Source organism: Phocoena sinus, chromosome 4, assembly GCF_008692025.1.
Source record: "Phocoena sinus isolate mPhoSin1 chromosome 4, mPhoSin1.pri, whole genome shotgun sequence".
In the NCBI taxonomy this organism is placed as follows: Eukaryota; Metazoa; Chordata; class Mammalia; order Artiodactyla; family Phocoenidae; genus Phocoena; species Phocoena sinus.
In genome coordinates, this window is record NC_045766.1 from 38,328,421 (window position 1) to 38,344,107 (window position 15,687).

The window sequence follows — 15,687 nt, forward strand, 5'->3', positions numbered from 1 at the left end:
GGGATGAGAAGTGGGCAGATTAAAGGGGCACAGATAGTTTTCAATGAAGTCACTATATTGTACTCAAGGGGGAAAACAGGAAAAGGATACTTCTGAATTTTGTTCAGATAATCAGGTGTACCACATTCTGTAGTTGAATTAAATTGCCATTTGGGGGATACATTTTTAGATGATCATTTTTTAAACATAGATCGTTATTGGAGTATAACTGCTTCACAATATACTGTGTTAGTTTCTGTTGTCCAACAAAGTGAGTCAGCCATATGCATACATATATCCCCATATCCCCTCCCTCTTGAGTCTCCCTCCCACCCTCCCTATCCCACCCCTCTAGGTGGTCACAAAGCACCGAGCTGATCTCCCTGTGCTATGCGGCTGCTTCCCACTAGCTAGCTATTATTACATTTGGTAGTGTATATATGTCCATGCCACTCTCTCACTTTGTCCCAGCTTACCCTTCCCTCTCCCCGTGTCCTCAAGTCCATTCTCTATGTCTGCGTCTTTATTCCTGTCCTGCCCTTATGTTCTTCATAACCATGTTTTTTTAGATTCCATATGTATGTGTTAGCATACAGTATTTGTTTTTCTCTTTCTGACTTACTTCACTCTGTATGACAGACTCTAGGTCCACCCACCTCACTACAAATAACTCAATTTCGTTTCTTTTTATGGCCGAGTAGTATTCCATTGTATATATGTGCCACATCTTCTTTATCTATTCATCTGTCGATGGACATTTAGGTTGCTTCCATGATCATTCTTTTTAAGATATAGTAATGACATGCATTCCTGAATATAAAAATTCCAGATATTGGTTCATACCAGGTATGCTGACAACATCCAAGAGGTTTTTAAGTTGCTTCATGTACTTGTAGAGCTGATAATCTTCTTCTTGTCTTGTCTTCTTCTCAATGAGCCGAGTACACGTTATATTAATGGCCGGTCTGGGTTTCTCGTTCCTGAAAAACACTCGAGCAGAACATTTCCCCAGATGTTCCTTACCTTCCTGAAATAAAGATTTTGGAATTAGAATGGTTCCTTATCACTCCCCACTCACTCCAATGAAAAACACACACAAGATCGGGGAGTTCCTTGTACATGGCAGGTATGCACTGGCATCCATATGTAGTATGCTTTGCTTTGTAGAAAATGATTTCTGTGCTCACAGCCAAACACAACAATCTTGTCTTTGCTGTCATTTAAAAAACTCCTGCTTTCTGATGGTGCCCTTATGAAAGAATGCTGGGCCTCTTCCAGAGAAATACCACTGACATCTGTGAGTGCTACTCGGCTCAAACCTCTAGCTAGGATGGAGGTACTTGCCTCTCTACCGTGGACCAACCAACATCATGCTTACTTGGCCCTCAAGCCGGCCGACGTGAACCAAAAGGAAGCTGATTCCCATCAACACAAATGACAGTGTCTTCATGCTGCCTGATGAAATCAGTCCTCTTGTTCCAATTTTACAGTTTAAGACAAGTTTAAAGAGAAACCTACTCCACGTCTCACAGCTAGTAAGTGGTAAGCCAGGACCTGAGCTGTGTCTTGTGTGATGCCAGGGCCCCAGCTCTGTGAGAACGCCATCTCTCTACTCCGAGGTCTAATCTAGAAGAAGTGGAGGGACAGATCACCCAAATGGGACTGATTCAACTACCTGAGTGACCGAGGGAAGTCTGCTTGCACTCATATTTAAAGGTAGACACACTGAGTGTTCTGGGATCTCCCTCACTTACTTTCCAATCCAGAGACACATGGAGCTGGGTAAGCTGGATGCTTTAAGTAGACATCAAGGGTACAACTCATTTCTGGGATGGTGCTTCTCCACTCTCTTAGGTCACTGATTCCTTAACCCGACAATAAAAGCCAGGGAACCGCTTCCCAGAAAAATGCACATTCACTCATACCATCCACTGGGCCTAGAATGAGGGAGTTCATGGCGGCACTCAAAACCCATCCATGGGCTGTAACTCCTGTTACAACATGGTTGGTTGAGCAACTGAGTTCTTTTCACGTTTACAGTCATTTAAACTGGGTGGAGTCCCAGTTAAGACAACAAAAAGAAAAAGCCCACAATGAAACCATACTTAAAATTGGATCTGCTAAATAAGCCCCCTCCTTGAACTAATGCAAAAAAACTGAAATAGGCGTTCCAGTAGGCAACGTCTTCTCCCGTAGTGCTGGTTTACAGGAGAGCAAATTTAAGTGGTACATTAAAATCCTAATGATCGGTGCAATACAGGAAAACGGTGAAGGGAGCGATGGGGAAGAGGCTCATGAAAGGCAGAAGACAGGGCTGGTACCTGGACTCTTGATGTCAAAACCGTTTCCAGGGACGAGAAAAGGCAATAGGTATCGTCCCTTTTTGTTTTTCTTTCCCCTTCCCCCCAGACAGCTCCACAGAATCAAAACAGTTGCCAGAAGATGAAAGAACTCTCCCTACCTCCCGAAAGGAAGCATTTCAATTAGCTAGCCCTTCAGAGAAGCACAGTTTGTCAAAGTAATCTAGTAATTGTTTTCCTTTTAGCTTTAATCTAACACTTCCGTTTGCAACACAGAAACCAAAAGCACCTTCCTTATGCTTTAAGAAAACGTTAATTCTTAGGTTAATTAGCAAAGTTGGCGTAGTGTTTTCTTGTCAGAACTTGTTTGTGAATGCTGGTAAGCTTTCTTCCAGAAGCATCGGCCGGAGGCGTTATGCCTTCTCCGAAGCTCCGCCTTCCTGAGACACCATAATGCCCATGCTGCCTGCTCATCCCCCGCTCTGACTCCGCGCCACACAAAGGGGTTTGGGCTGGTCCCTCCACCCCGGTTCCTGCCTCCCAGCCTGGCCCAGCCCTGGGAAGTCCATCTGGCTCTAATTTCTGTATGAGTCCGCTGTTTCCTCTCTTCTTGCGAAGGGAGAGGTGGTGGGGAAAGGAAACTTGGCGACCGTGGCCCGCTGGGTCAGAAGGAGAGGCTGAAGATGCCTGCGGCGCACGTGGGCTGCTCTGAGTTGCGGAATGCCTCTGTGCACGGAAGCTCCTGGAGGTGGCCTCGTGCTATGCCGGCCCGCTAACGAGAAATGCCACCAGCTGACAGGAGAGAAGGTTGGCATTTGAGAGTGAATCATTCTGGGGATTCGGAGGTGCTAGGGAGGGGCACCGGGTCCAAAGGGGGTGTGAAACGCCCTCCCAGCGGCAGAGGAAGGAGGGGACGGCGGCTGTGTGGACGCGGTAAAAGGAACCCTGTGCGAGACCATGAAGTGGTCCTGCCTAGCGCTGTCTTCAATTCTGGAGAACAAATAGAAAACAAAGCAGGAAAGAGAAAAAAAAAAAGGCAAACCTCCAGGTCACTACATATTAAGATTCTCACTTAAAAAAAAAATTCATACAAGTTGTTAATAGCACACTTCACAAACCATGGCAGCTTACCTCTGGGTTGTAGAGCTCCGTGGTAAACACCAGGTCAACTTTATATTCCTTCTTTTGATTAATCTGAAACACAGAAGTAGAACTTTAGCCTCGTGGAAGCTCTGTTAACACCTTCATATCCAAGAACCGCTCGCTCTCTGAGAATAACATGACATGCAAATTGCAGCTCTAGCATTCGTACCTGAATAAAATCGGTGATTTTTTACAAAGAGAAAAGATCCCAAATTTTGGGCTGATCATGACACCCTGCTGGCTGATTTGACAGCTCCTCACAAGGAGGGAGGCTGAGCGGGGGAAGCAGTGGTCCTGAAGCTACAAGTTGGCTTTGTGGAAGCAGCTAGGTGAGAAACAGACGTGAGCACACAGGGCTGAGACGCGGGGTCCTTCCTTCCTTCCTTCCTTCCCCAGACGTGGAGTGCCCCTCCACGCCCTGTGCAGGGCGCTGGGCCCCATCAGCGGCCCCCCTCCTGCCACTCACAGCTGAACACGGGATCCAGCGACAAAGGTGCACCCAGTAATAAATAATGGGTTTTCAAATGGTGAAGAGAGAGTGGTGGGGCAGAGTGGCTACTTTTCTTAAGGTGGTCAAGGAAGGCATCTGGGAGGAGGAGACCTCAGCTGAGGCCAAACAAAGGGACAGTATGGAAGCAGCCACACCCGGACCTGGGGTAGGCGGGGGGCACCCACACGTGCACCCAATGCATAGTTTTAGAGTATATATACCCATATCATTGAAGCATATTAGACTGTTTAGAAGAACTTTATGTTATTGGCCAACATTTTTTTTTTTTTTTTTAAACACCACAGTGACCATTCAGTAAAAGGAGTGTTTTCTACAGAAGAAAGGAAACTCCCGCAAGCCTGGAGCTGAAGTTATTTCACATAGTGTTGATTAAGTTAGATTCTGGAAACAACAATTCCCCTTGAATCAAGAACACAACAACCAAACAGGGTTGACTTATTTGAAGTAGACCAGATATCATCTATTCCCATCACAGATTTTTAAAAAATTCTGGGAAACCAGAGAATGGAGGGCGAGGATTCTGTGGCAATTATTTATGTAAAGAATATTTAAACATGTGGATATATGGATATTGCTGGGAGACGGCGCGGGGGGCACCCAGAGCACATGTACGAGAGCAGTTTGCTTAGGGCTCAGTCTTCAAACAAGCCCTGGTATAAGCTGAAACACTGATTTCAATGACAAATTCATACAAATTATAGAATTCATACAAACAAGTCTGTCTTCTCATTCACTTTTTGCCACCTATTATGCCAGGCACCAGAGATATACAAGGAAACAGAACATCCAGTCCAGCTTGACCAGAAACCTACTTCCTGTGTGGAAACAGATATATCAACAGCTACACAGTGCAGCTCATCTATGTGGCCAGAGCTGCACGTGTGCCGGGCACTCAGTTTGGGGGGGGGCTTATCTAGAGCAAGGGGCCCAGGCGAAGATGTGGGAATGGGGTGCAGGGCCTGGCGTTCCAGGGAAGGCAGTGAAGCTAGAAAAAAGGCTGTCTGGGGAGGTTGGCGCAAGGTCACAAAAGCCTCTTTTTTTGTAAAAAAGTTTGGGATCAACTTGGAACTTGATCCCAAAGTCTGTGGGAGCCCCAGTTAACATAATGTAGTACTTAGGCTGTTGCGGAGAGTAAGACACGGCACAAATAGAGCTTCGACTGTGCCTGGGTCGGGGTAAAAGTCCAACATACGCTCACTCTTTTTGGCATTATTAAAACCTATTCAAGCCCACGGCTAACATCATTCTCAATGGTGAAAAGGTGAAAGCATTTCCTCTAAGATCAGGAACAAGACAAGGATGTCCACTCTCACCACTGTTATTCAACATAGTTTTAGAAGTCCTAGCCACGCAATCAAAGAAGAAAAAGAAATGGAATCCAAATTGGAAAAGAAGTAAAACTGTCACTGTGTGCAGATGACATGACACTATACATAGAGAATCCTACAGATGCCACCAGAAAATGACTACAGCTCATCAATGAATTCAGTAAAGTTGCAGGATACATGGGAATTCTCTGGCGGTCCGGTGGTTAGCACTCAGCACTTTCACTGAAGAGGGCCTGGGTTCAATCCCTGGCCGGGGAACTAAGATCCCACAAGCCGCACAGCGGCAGCCAAAACATAAAACTACAACAAGGTATCACCTTACACTGGTCAGAATGGCCATCATCAAAAAATCTACAAACAATAAATGCTGGAGAGGGTGTGGAGGAAAGGGAACCCTCTTGCACTGTTGGCGGGAATGTAAATTGGTACAACCACTATGGAGAACAGTATGGAGGTTCCTTAAAAAACTAAAAATAGAACTACCGTATGACCCAGCAATCCCACTCCTGGGCATATACCCTGAGAAAACCATAATTCAAAAAGATGCACGCACCCCAATGTTCATTGCAGCACTACGTACAATAGCCAAGACGTGGAAGCAACCTAAAAGTCCATCAACAGAGGAATGGATAAAAAAGATGTGGTACCTAAAAACAATGGAATATTACTCAGCCATAAAAAAGAATGAAATAATGCCATCTACAGCAACATGGACGGACCTAGAGATGATCATACTAAGTGAAGTCAGACAGAGAAAGACAAGTATTATATATCACTTATATGTGGACTCTAAAAAGATGGTACAAATGAACTTATTTACAAAACAGAAATAGACTCACAGACTTCAGAAACAAACTTATGGTTACCAAAGGGGAAAGGTGGGGAGGAGGGATAAGTTAGGAGTTTGGGATTAACATATGCACAATACTATATATAAAATAGATATCAACAAGAACCTACTGTATAGCACAGGGAACTCTACTCCATATTCTGTAATAACCTATACAGGAAAAGAATCTGAAAAAGAATGGATATATGTATAGCTAACACTTTGCTGTACACCTGCAACTAACACAACACTGTAAATCAACTATACCCCAATATGAAATAAAAATTAAATTAAAAAAAGTAAAATGCAAAAACAAAGAAAACAAAACGTATTCACATCAGGGAGGGAAAGAACTGTGCTGGAAAGCAGGGTCTGGCCCAAGGATGCGGCTAGGGAAGGCTGAGATACAGACTCCATCTAGCTTGTTTTTTACATTGGTTTTCTCCTGCCTAGAGCTCGCAGTGAATCATTAAAGGGTGTAAATAGGGCCTGCACGCAAGTGGCTGCACAAGGCGCTCCATACATCCGTCTCCAAGTCTCCTAAAGTTCAGTGTCCTCGTCGCCCCACCCGAGTTAGAGAGACACATGGAACACTCACCCGAGCCACTCGGGCACCAACAGCTGAGACTCAAAGGAGGCAACACTTCCGCCAGCCGGCAGGTCTGAAGCTTAAATTGCTTGCTGCGCCAGTCCTAGGGCCCTCTGGCCTGCTGCATGCACGACCTAGAGTCTGCCCTTCCCGTCCACTTAGGGGTCTAAGCGCAGCCTCCTACACAGGAGTCAGGATGCCCCTCAGGCTGCTACTCGGGGGTGAGTGGGGTGGGTGGTGAGGCCATTCATGGGCAGAGGAGGGGCAGCAGCGTTGGTGCTACATTCTTTGTGCTCAGGGACATGGAATACGGCCAGGAGGCAGCTGCATGTCATAAAAATACATTCAGTAGAGGTGGTGGTTGAAGCCACAGAATTGGCTGCAATCCCCCCAGGGAAGGTGTGTACACTGAGAAGAATCTTGAGGACCACCAATCTTCCCATCGGTAATAAACTGGGCACACTTATTTGCTACCCACAAGGATACACAAAAATCTGCCTCATTCTTGATATAACTGTGCATATTTTAGATAAAGTACTTAAGATATTATTTGACTCAACATTTTTTTGAAAACACACGGAGGCAAAGTGATGTACCAGTACCTATTCTTTGCAGGGAAAGGAACAAGTGGATTAACCAAACCAAGGCTGTGAGCTGAATGGAGCTGTCTGGTTTTTTTGGCCCCACTGTACAGCGGCTTGTGGGATCTCAGTTCCCCTGACCAGGGATCGAACCCACGCCCCCTGCGGTGGAAGCACAGAGTCCTAACCACTGGACCACCAGGGAATTTCCCTTAGCTGTCCTTTTGAAGAGTAATTTTTTCCTTCCCGATTTGATCTCCTTCTTTTGTTTTAATTAGGCACTCTTAAAGGCATCTACATTCTGTCCAAAATAAGACTTTCATATTTTTGGTTGTACTTTATCCTTTATCAAGACACAGCCCTTTTTTCTCCCACAAAGGCCTCTCCCGGCTCCCTTCCTCTGAGCCACAAGTTCCCCTGAGGCAGCTTTGCTGGTTCTCCTGAGATAAGGTAGCAGCCTCAGGCCCTGGGCAAAGCAGCCAGGGCCTCCTTGTCTGGGACAAAGTGTCTCACGCTCCTCGGGACATTTTAGGGCTGTGAGTTCCCTGCGGCTGCCTTTAATTAAACTATCCTGTGATAAAGAGGTCTTTGTAGTTCAACACCTACCCCAGGAGCTTTGAACGTGTGAGCCCAGGGCTAGGTGACAGACGGGGAACAGAGACTGTCACAGCCGCCCTCAGGGCAGTCAGGTGGCAGGAAGAGAACTTCAAATAGATGGCTGTAGAGCTGATTATATGGTCATGGATGACTTAAGAGCTATGAAAGGATAACTGGAGAAGTGATCTAGTCTGGGGATCAGCGACGTGACATTTGAGCTGAACTCTGATCTTTAAGAAGGAATTGACTTTGGGGTGTCAGGGTGAAGGTGGGGGACTGGCAAACATTCCACATGGAGGGAAGATGGGGCTGAAGGTGCTGGGGAGCAGCTGGGGGGCAGAGGGCAGAAAGATGGGAGCCAGGATCCGGAAGAGGCTGGCCCTGGCCGGGTGCTCAGGGGCCGTCCCCTGCAGGCTGCAGTTAGAGTTTCTTCCTAAGAGAAATGGGAAGCCACGAACAGGAATGAGAGATTTTTAAAGATCCCTCTAGCCCACATATGGAGAACTGGTGGTGCTGGAGTGAGGAGGGGTCCAGAGTGAATGCAGAGACTACAGGAGGCTCATTGAGGGGGTGGATGAACCGGGGTGGATGAACCAGGTTGGGGACAGCAGAAATGGAGGGAAGTTTTATGGTGGACAGATGTGGATGTAAGTCCTAACTAGCAGGTCAACTGACCAGTCACATCACTCAAGATCAGAAATAATCACTAGAATACATGTTTTGTATTAGGACAACATTATTATGTCCACCATCATTTAAAGGACACTTGTATTTATACAACAACAACAACAACAGACACCCTCTAGGGCCTGTGCTGGGTGTGGTTCTAAGCATATCACATGTTTTACCTGGGCTAACAGAGCTCTGAAGGCCTGCGCACAAGTGAATAATCGGGAGGTGCCAGCTAAAGAAGCAGTGAGGGACCACTGTACAACTGTTAGATTGGCAATAAATGAGAAAATGCATAGGACCAACCCATTGGCCGGGTTTGGGGGGTTCATGGCTGATAGGGGAACCAATGACTGAAACCGCCCACTCTGGCCAGGCACCACAGAAACCATTTGCATGAGTTATCTTGCCACAGGAGGTCCTGGTAAGGAACGCAGAACTAACAAGTCACCACCAACAGGAAGAATTCGGGAAAGGTCAAAAGGAGCGAGGAGATGCCAGTCCACATGTCCTACCAACCTCCCAGAATCCTTCTCGCTGGAATCCATCTTGTCTGAGCAATGCACGTGCCACCAGGAAGGACCCTGAGTCAGAACGATTGGCCAGAGACAACCCAGAAACTAACCCCATCACCGTAAAACCTGAGACTGCGAGCCACGTGGCAGAGCAGTTCTCCTGGGCTCCCTTACCCTGCTGCTCTCTGCCCAGGCATCCCTTCCCAATAAAGTCTCTTGCTTCGTCAGCACGGGTGTCTCCTCGACAGTTCGTTTCCAAGTGCTGAACAAGAGCCGACTGCCCTGGAAGGGGTCCTCCTTCCTGCCACCTGGCTGGGGGGAGGTAGCTTGGTGCAGTCTAGCTGGAAGGCAGTCTGGCTGACTTGGTCAAATCAAGACTGCACACACCTTATGATCCAACAACCTACTGCTGGGTATGTATCCCAGAGAAACTGTGATGCTGTTACAGGGGACTCGTGGGAGAATGTTCCTTGAGGCATCATCTGTGTGGTGGGAAGTGGGAGGCAATCTGGTGTGCGTCCCTTGGGGGTGGGCAGGTAAAATGGGGTTGCTGTGCAGCAGGGAGAGGTAGCCAACTAGCCATACATACAGCAACAAACAGAGATCCTCAAGGCTGGGAGTGCAAACAGAAGCAACAAAACGCATGGCAAAATAGCACTTACAAAAATGTTTTAAGTAAAAATTTGCACACACACCAACAATATCTTTTATAAGAGCACTTACAGACAGAAGAATATACAACAGCCCTTTTCAAAGTGGCTGCCATGGGAGGGCAATGGAATGAAGGTGTGGACAAAGAATGTCACCTGCCATGTCAGTAAACACAGGATACTGCAGCCATAAAGCCCCTACCGCACAACCCTGAGGGGAATTCAGGATGGAGAAAAACAGGATACTGGCCCTAGATAGTTAAGATGCATATCAAAGGAATGATTTCAGTGAGCCCAGACTCCTGCATCTTCCTGTTCATAGAAAAGCACGAAACTCATTAACTTGAATACAGACTGAAAGTGAGGGGATGGAAAAAAAATATTCCATGCAAATGGAAATCAAAAGAAAGCTGGATGGATAAAGAAGATGTGGCACATATATACAATGGAATATTACTCAGCCATAAAAAGAAACGAAATTGAGTTATTTGTAGTGAGGTGGATGGACCCAGAGTCTGTCATACAGGCTGAAGTAAGTCAGAAAGAGAAAGACAAATACCGTAGGCTAACACATATATATGGAATCTAAGAGAAAAAAAAAAAATGTCATGAAGAACCTAGGGGTAAGATGGGAATAAAGACACAGATCTACTAGAGAATGGACTTGAGGATATGGGGAGGGGGAAGGGTGAGCTGTGACAAAGTGAGAGAGAGGCATGGACATATATACACTACCAAACGTAAGGTAGATAGCTAGTGGGAAGCAGCCGCACAGCACAGGGAGATCAGCTCAGCTCAGTGCTTTGTGACCACCTAGAGGGGTGGGATCAGCTCGGTGCTTTGTGACCGCCTGGAGGGGTGGGATAGGGAGGATGGGAGGGAGGGAGACGCAAGAGGGAAGAGATATGGGAACATATGTATATGTATAACTGATTCACTTTGTTATAAAGCAGAAACTAACACACCATTGTAAAGCAATTATACTCCAATAAAAATGTTAAAAATAAATAAAAGAGTAACAATACTCATCAGATAAAACAGACTTTAAAATAAAGACTATTACAAGAGATAAGGGAGGACATAATGATCAAGGGATCAATCCAAGAAGATATAGCAATTGTAAACATTTATGCACCCAACATAAGAGAACCTCAATACATAAGGCAAATGCTAACAGCCATAAAAGGAGAAACTGATAGTAACACAAAAACAGTGGGAGACTTTAACACTCCACTTACACCAATGGACAAATCATCCAGACAGAAAATCAGTAAGGAAACACAAGCCTTAAATGACACATTAGACCAGACTTAATTGACTTAATTGATATTTATACCACATCCATCAAAAACAACAGAATAGGGCTTCCCTGGTGGCGCAGTGGTTGCGAATCCGCCTGCCGATGCAGGGGACACGGGTTCAGATGCAGGGGACACGGGTTCATGCCCCGGGCCGGGAAGATTCCACATGCCGCGGAACGGCTGGGCCCGTGAGGCAAGGCCGCTGAGCCTGCGCTCCGCAACGGGAGAGGCCACAACAAACAGTGAGAGGCCCGCATTCCGCAAAAAAAAAAAAAAAAAAAAAAAAAAAAAAAAAAAAACAACAGAATACACTTTCTTCTCAAGTGCACAAGGAACATTCTCCAGGATAGATCACATGTTGGGGCACAAATCAAGCCTTGGTAAATTTAAGAAAATTGAAATCATAACAAGCATCTTTTCTGAACACAACGCTATGAGATAAGAAGTCAATTACAGGAAAAAAAAACTGTAAAAAACACAAACACATGGAGACTAAACAGTATGATACTAAATAACCAATGGATCCCTGAAGAAATCAAAGAGGAAATCAAAAAATACCTAGAAAGGGGCTTCCCTGGTGGCGCAGTGGTTGAGAGTCCGCCTGTGGATGCAGGGGACACGGGTTCATGCCCCGGTCTGGGAAGATCCCACATGCCACAGAACGACTGGGCCCGCGAGCCATGGCCGCTGAGCCTGTGCTCCGCAACGGGAGGGGCCACAACAGTGAGAGGCCCGCATACCGCAAAAAAAAAAATTAAAAAAATACCTAGAAACAAATGACAACAAAAACCTATGACCCAAAACCTATGGGCTGCAGCAAAAGCAGTTCTAAGAGGGAAGTTTATAGCAATAAAATCTCACCTGAAGAAACAAGAAAAATCTCAAATAAACAACCTAACCTTACACCTAAAGCAACTAGAGAAAGAAGAACAAACAAAACCCAAAATTAGTAGAAGGAAAGACATCATAAAGATCACAGCACAAGTGAAATAGAAACGAAGAAAACAACAGTAAAGATCAATGAAACTAAAAGCTGGTTCTTTGAGAAGATAATCAATATTGATAAACCTTTAGCCAGACTCATCAAGAAAAAAAGGGAGAGGACTCAAATCAATAAAATTAGAAATGAGAAAGGAGAAGTTATAACTGACACCGCAGAAACACAAAGGATCATAAGAGACTACAAGCAACTATATGCCAAAAGATGGACAACCTGGAAGAAATGGACAAATTCTTAGAACAGTACAACCTTCCAAGACTGAACCAGGAAGAAATAGAAAATATGAACAGACCAATCACAAGTAATGAAATTGAAAGTGTGATTAAAAATCTTCCAACAGGGCTTCCCTGGTGGTGCAGTGGTTGAGAGTCCGCCTGCCGATGCAGGGGACACGGGTTCACGCCCCGGTCTGGGAAGATCCCACATGCCGCGAAGCAGCTGGGCCCGTGGGCCATGGCCGCTGAGCCTGCACGTCTGGAGCCTGTGCTCTGCAATGGGAGAGGCCACAGCAGTGAGAGGCCCGCATACTGAAAAAAAAAAAAAAAAAAAAAATCTTCCAACAAACAAAAGTCCAGGACCAGATGGTGGCTTCACAGGCGAATTCTATCAAACATTTAGAGAAGAGCTAACACCTATCCTTCTCAAACTCTTCAAAAAACTGTAGAGGGAGGAACACTCCCAAGCTCCTTCTACGAGGCCACCATCACCCTGATACCAAAACCAAAGATATCACAAAAAAAGAAAATTACAGACCAATATCACTGATGAACATAGATGCAAAAATCCTCAACAAAATACTAGCAAACAGAATCCAACAACACATTAAAAGGATCATACAGCATGATCAAGTGGGATTTATCCCAGGGATGCAAGGATTCTTCAGTATACACAAATCAATGGGATACACCATATTAACAAATTGAAGAATAAAAACCATATGATCATCTCAATAAATGCAGAAAAAAGCTTTTGACAAAATTCAACACCCATTTATGATAAAAACTCTCCAGAAAGTGGGCACAGAGGGAACCTACCTCAACATAAATTTTGTCATATACGACAAACCCACAGCAAACATCATTCTCAATGGTGAAAAACTGAAAGCATTTCCTCTAAGATCAGGAACAAGACAAGGACGTCCACTCTCACCACTTTTATTTAACATAGTTTTGGAAGTCCTAGCCATGGCAATCAGAGAAGAAAAAGAAATAAAAGAAATACAAATTGGAAAAGAAGAATTAAAACTGTCACTGTTGGGCTTCCCTGGTGGCGCAGTGGTTGAGAGTCTGCCTACCGACGCAGGGGACATGGGTTCGTGACCCCGATCTGGGAAGATCCCACATGCCGTGGAGCAGCTGGGCCCGTGAGCCATGGCCGCTGAGACTGCGCGTCCGGAGCCTGTGCTCCGCAACGGGAGAGGCCACAGCAGCGAGAGGCCCGTGTACCGAAAAAAAAGAAAAAAAAAAACTGTCACTGTTTGCAGATGACATGATACTATACATAGAAAATCCTAAAGATGCCACCATAAAACTACTAGAGCTAATCAATGAATTTGGTAAAGTTGCAGGATACAAAACTAATACACAGAAATCTCTTGTGATCATCAAGAAATAAAGGAAACAATCCCATTTACCATTGTAACAAAAAGAATAAAATACCTAGGAATAAACCTACCTAAGGAGGCAAAACACCTGTATGCAGAAAACTAAGATACTGATGAAAGAAATCACAGATGACACAAACAGATGGAAAGATATACCGTGTTCCTGGATTGGAAGAATCAATATTGTGAAAATGACTATGCTACCCAAAGCAATCTACAGATTCAATGCAATCTCTATCAAATTACCAAGGCCATTTTTCATAGAATTAGAACAAAAAATTTTACAATTTGTATGGAAACACAAAGGACCCCAAATAGCCAAAGCAATCTTGAGAAAGAAAAATGGAACTGGAGGAATCAGGCTCCCTGACCTCAGAGTATACTACAAAGCTCCAGTAATCAAGACAGTATGGTACTGGCACAAAAAGAGAAATATAGATCAATGGAACAGGATAGAAAACCCAGAGATATACCCACACACCTATGGTCACCTAATCTATGACAACGGAGGCAAAAATATACAATGGAGAAAAGACAGCCTCTTCAATAAGTGGTGCTGGGAAAACTGGACAGCTACATGTAAAAAAATGAAATTAGAACACTCCCTAACACCATACAGAAAAATAAACTCAAAATGGATTGAAGACCTAAATGTAAGGCCAGACACTCTAAAACTCTTAGAGGAAAACATAGGCAGAACAATCTTTGACATAAATTACAGCAAGATCTTTTTGGACCCACCTTCTAGAGTAATGAAAATAAAAACAAAAATAAATAAATGGGACCTAATTAAACCTAAAAGCTTTTGCACACCAAAGGAAACCATAAACAAAACGAAAAGAAAACCCTCAGAATGGGAGAAAATATTTGCAAATGAAGCCACTGACAAGGGATTAATCTCCAAAATATACAAACAGCTCATGCAGCTCAATATCAAAAAAAACAAACAACCCAATCAAAAAATGAGCAGAAGACCTAAATAGACATCTCTCCAAATAAGATGGCCAACAAACACATGAAAAGAGCTCAACATCACTAATTATTAGAGAAATGCAAACCAAAACTACAATGAAGTATCACCTTACACCGGCCAGCATGGCATCATCAAAAAATCTACAAACAACAAATGCTGGAGAGGGTGTGGAGAACAAATGCTGGAGAGGGTGTGGAGAACAGGGAACCCTCTTGCACTGTTGGTGGGAATGTAAATTGATACAGCCACTATGGAGAACAGTATGGAGGTTCCTTAGAAAACTAAAAATAGAACTACCATATGACCAGAAAGTACACATATGGTGCACATTTGGCAGTCGGTGGAATAGGCTGGGATTCTGAGAAGTCATTTTGTCTGGCTGTACCAACTCTCAGGGGCTTTGTCATCTTAATCTGTGCAACAAAGGTCTTTACCTTCTTTGACTATTTTGGGGAGTAAAGTTTTCTTGTTTCTTTGGCTGCACTGCACAGCTTGCCTCATCTTAGTTCCCTGACCAGGAACTGAACCTGGGCCGCTGCAGTGAAAGAGCCAAGTCCCAACCACTGGACTGCCAGGGGATTCCCATGAGTAAACTTTCTGTATCTTGTGTAGGCTTTGCACTGTCTTGTGGGGATGCCTCTTGCATCTTCCTAGTTTGAGTCACTATTAAGATATATCTTGTTAATGGCCAGATGATGGATCATTTAAATTGGAGAAATTCAAAATTGGTAAATTTTTAGAGAGCTCTTATTATATAGTTTATTGGCACCTATAAAAAAAACAAATCAGAAGGTGGAGATGTATAGGTATATGTATATATAAAATGGCTAATCATAAGAATCCCTTTAGTTTAATTTCTTTTAATTTCTTTTTAATTTTTGGCTGCATTGGGTCTTCATTGCTGCACGTGGGCTTTCTCTAGTGGTGAGCGGGGGCTCCTCTTCGTTGAGGTGTGCAGGCTTCTCATTGCAGTGCCTTCTGTTGTTGCAGAGCACGGGCTCTAGGCACGCAGGCTTCAGTAGTTGCAGCATGTAGGCTCAGTAGTTGCGGCACACAGGCCCTAGAGCATTCAGGCTTCAGTAGTTGTGGCACGTGGGCTCAGTAGTTGTGGCTTCCAGG

General features: G+C 44.6%; 1 protein-coding gene across 4 annotated transcripts in view; it reads right to left on the reverse strand.

Moving 5' to 3' along the window:
• Positions 1-15,687, reverse strand: part of RARRES1 (retinoic acid receptor responder 1) — a 110,225-nt gene that overhangs the window by 14,362 nt on the left and 80,176 nt on the right. For all 4 annotated transcript variants that reach the window (XR_004349738.1, XR_004349737.1, XM_032631028.1 and 1 more), the window contains 2 exons: positions 3,411-3,473; positions 823-1,006 (listed from right to left, as the gene is read on the reverse strand). Coding sequence is in view for 2 of the 4 variants with exons in the window: in XM_032631028.1 (XP_032486919.1) it covers positions 823-1,006; positions 3,411-3,473 (247 nt within the window). In the remaining 2 variants the exon portion in view is untranslated. The remainder of the gene's footprint in view (positions 1-822; positions 1,007-3,410; positions 3,474-15,687) is intronic.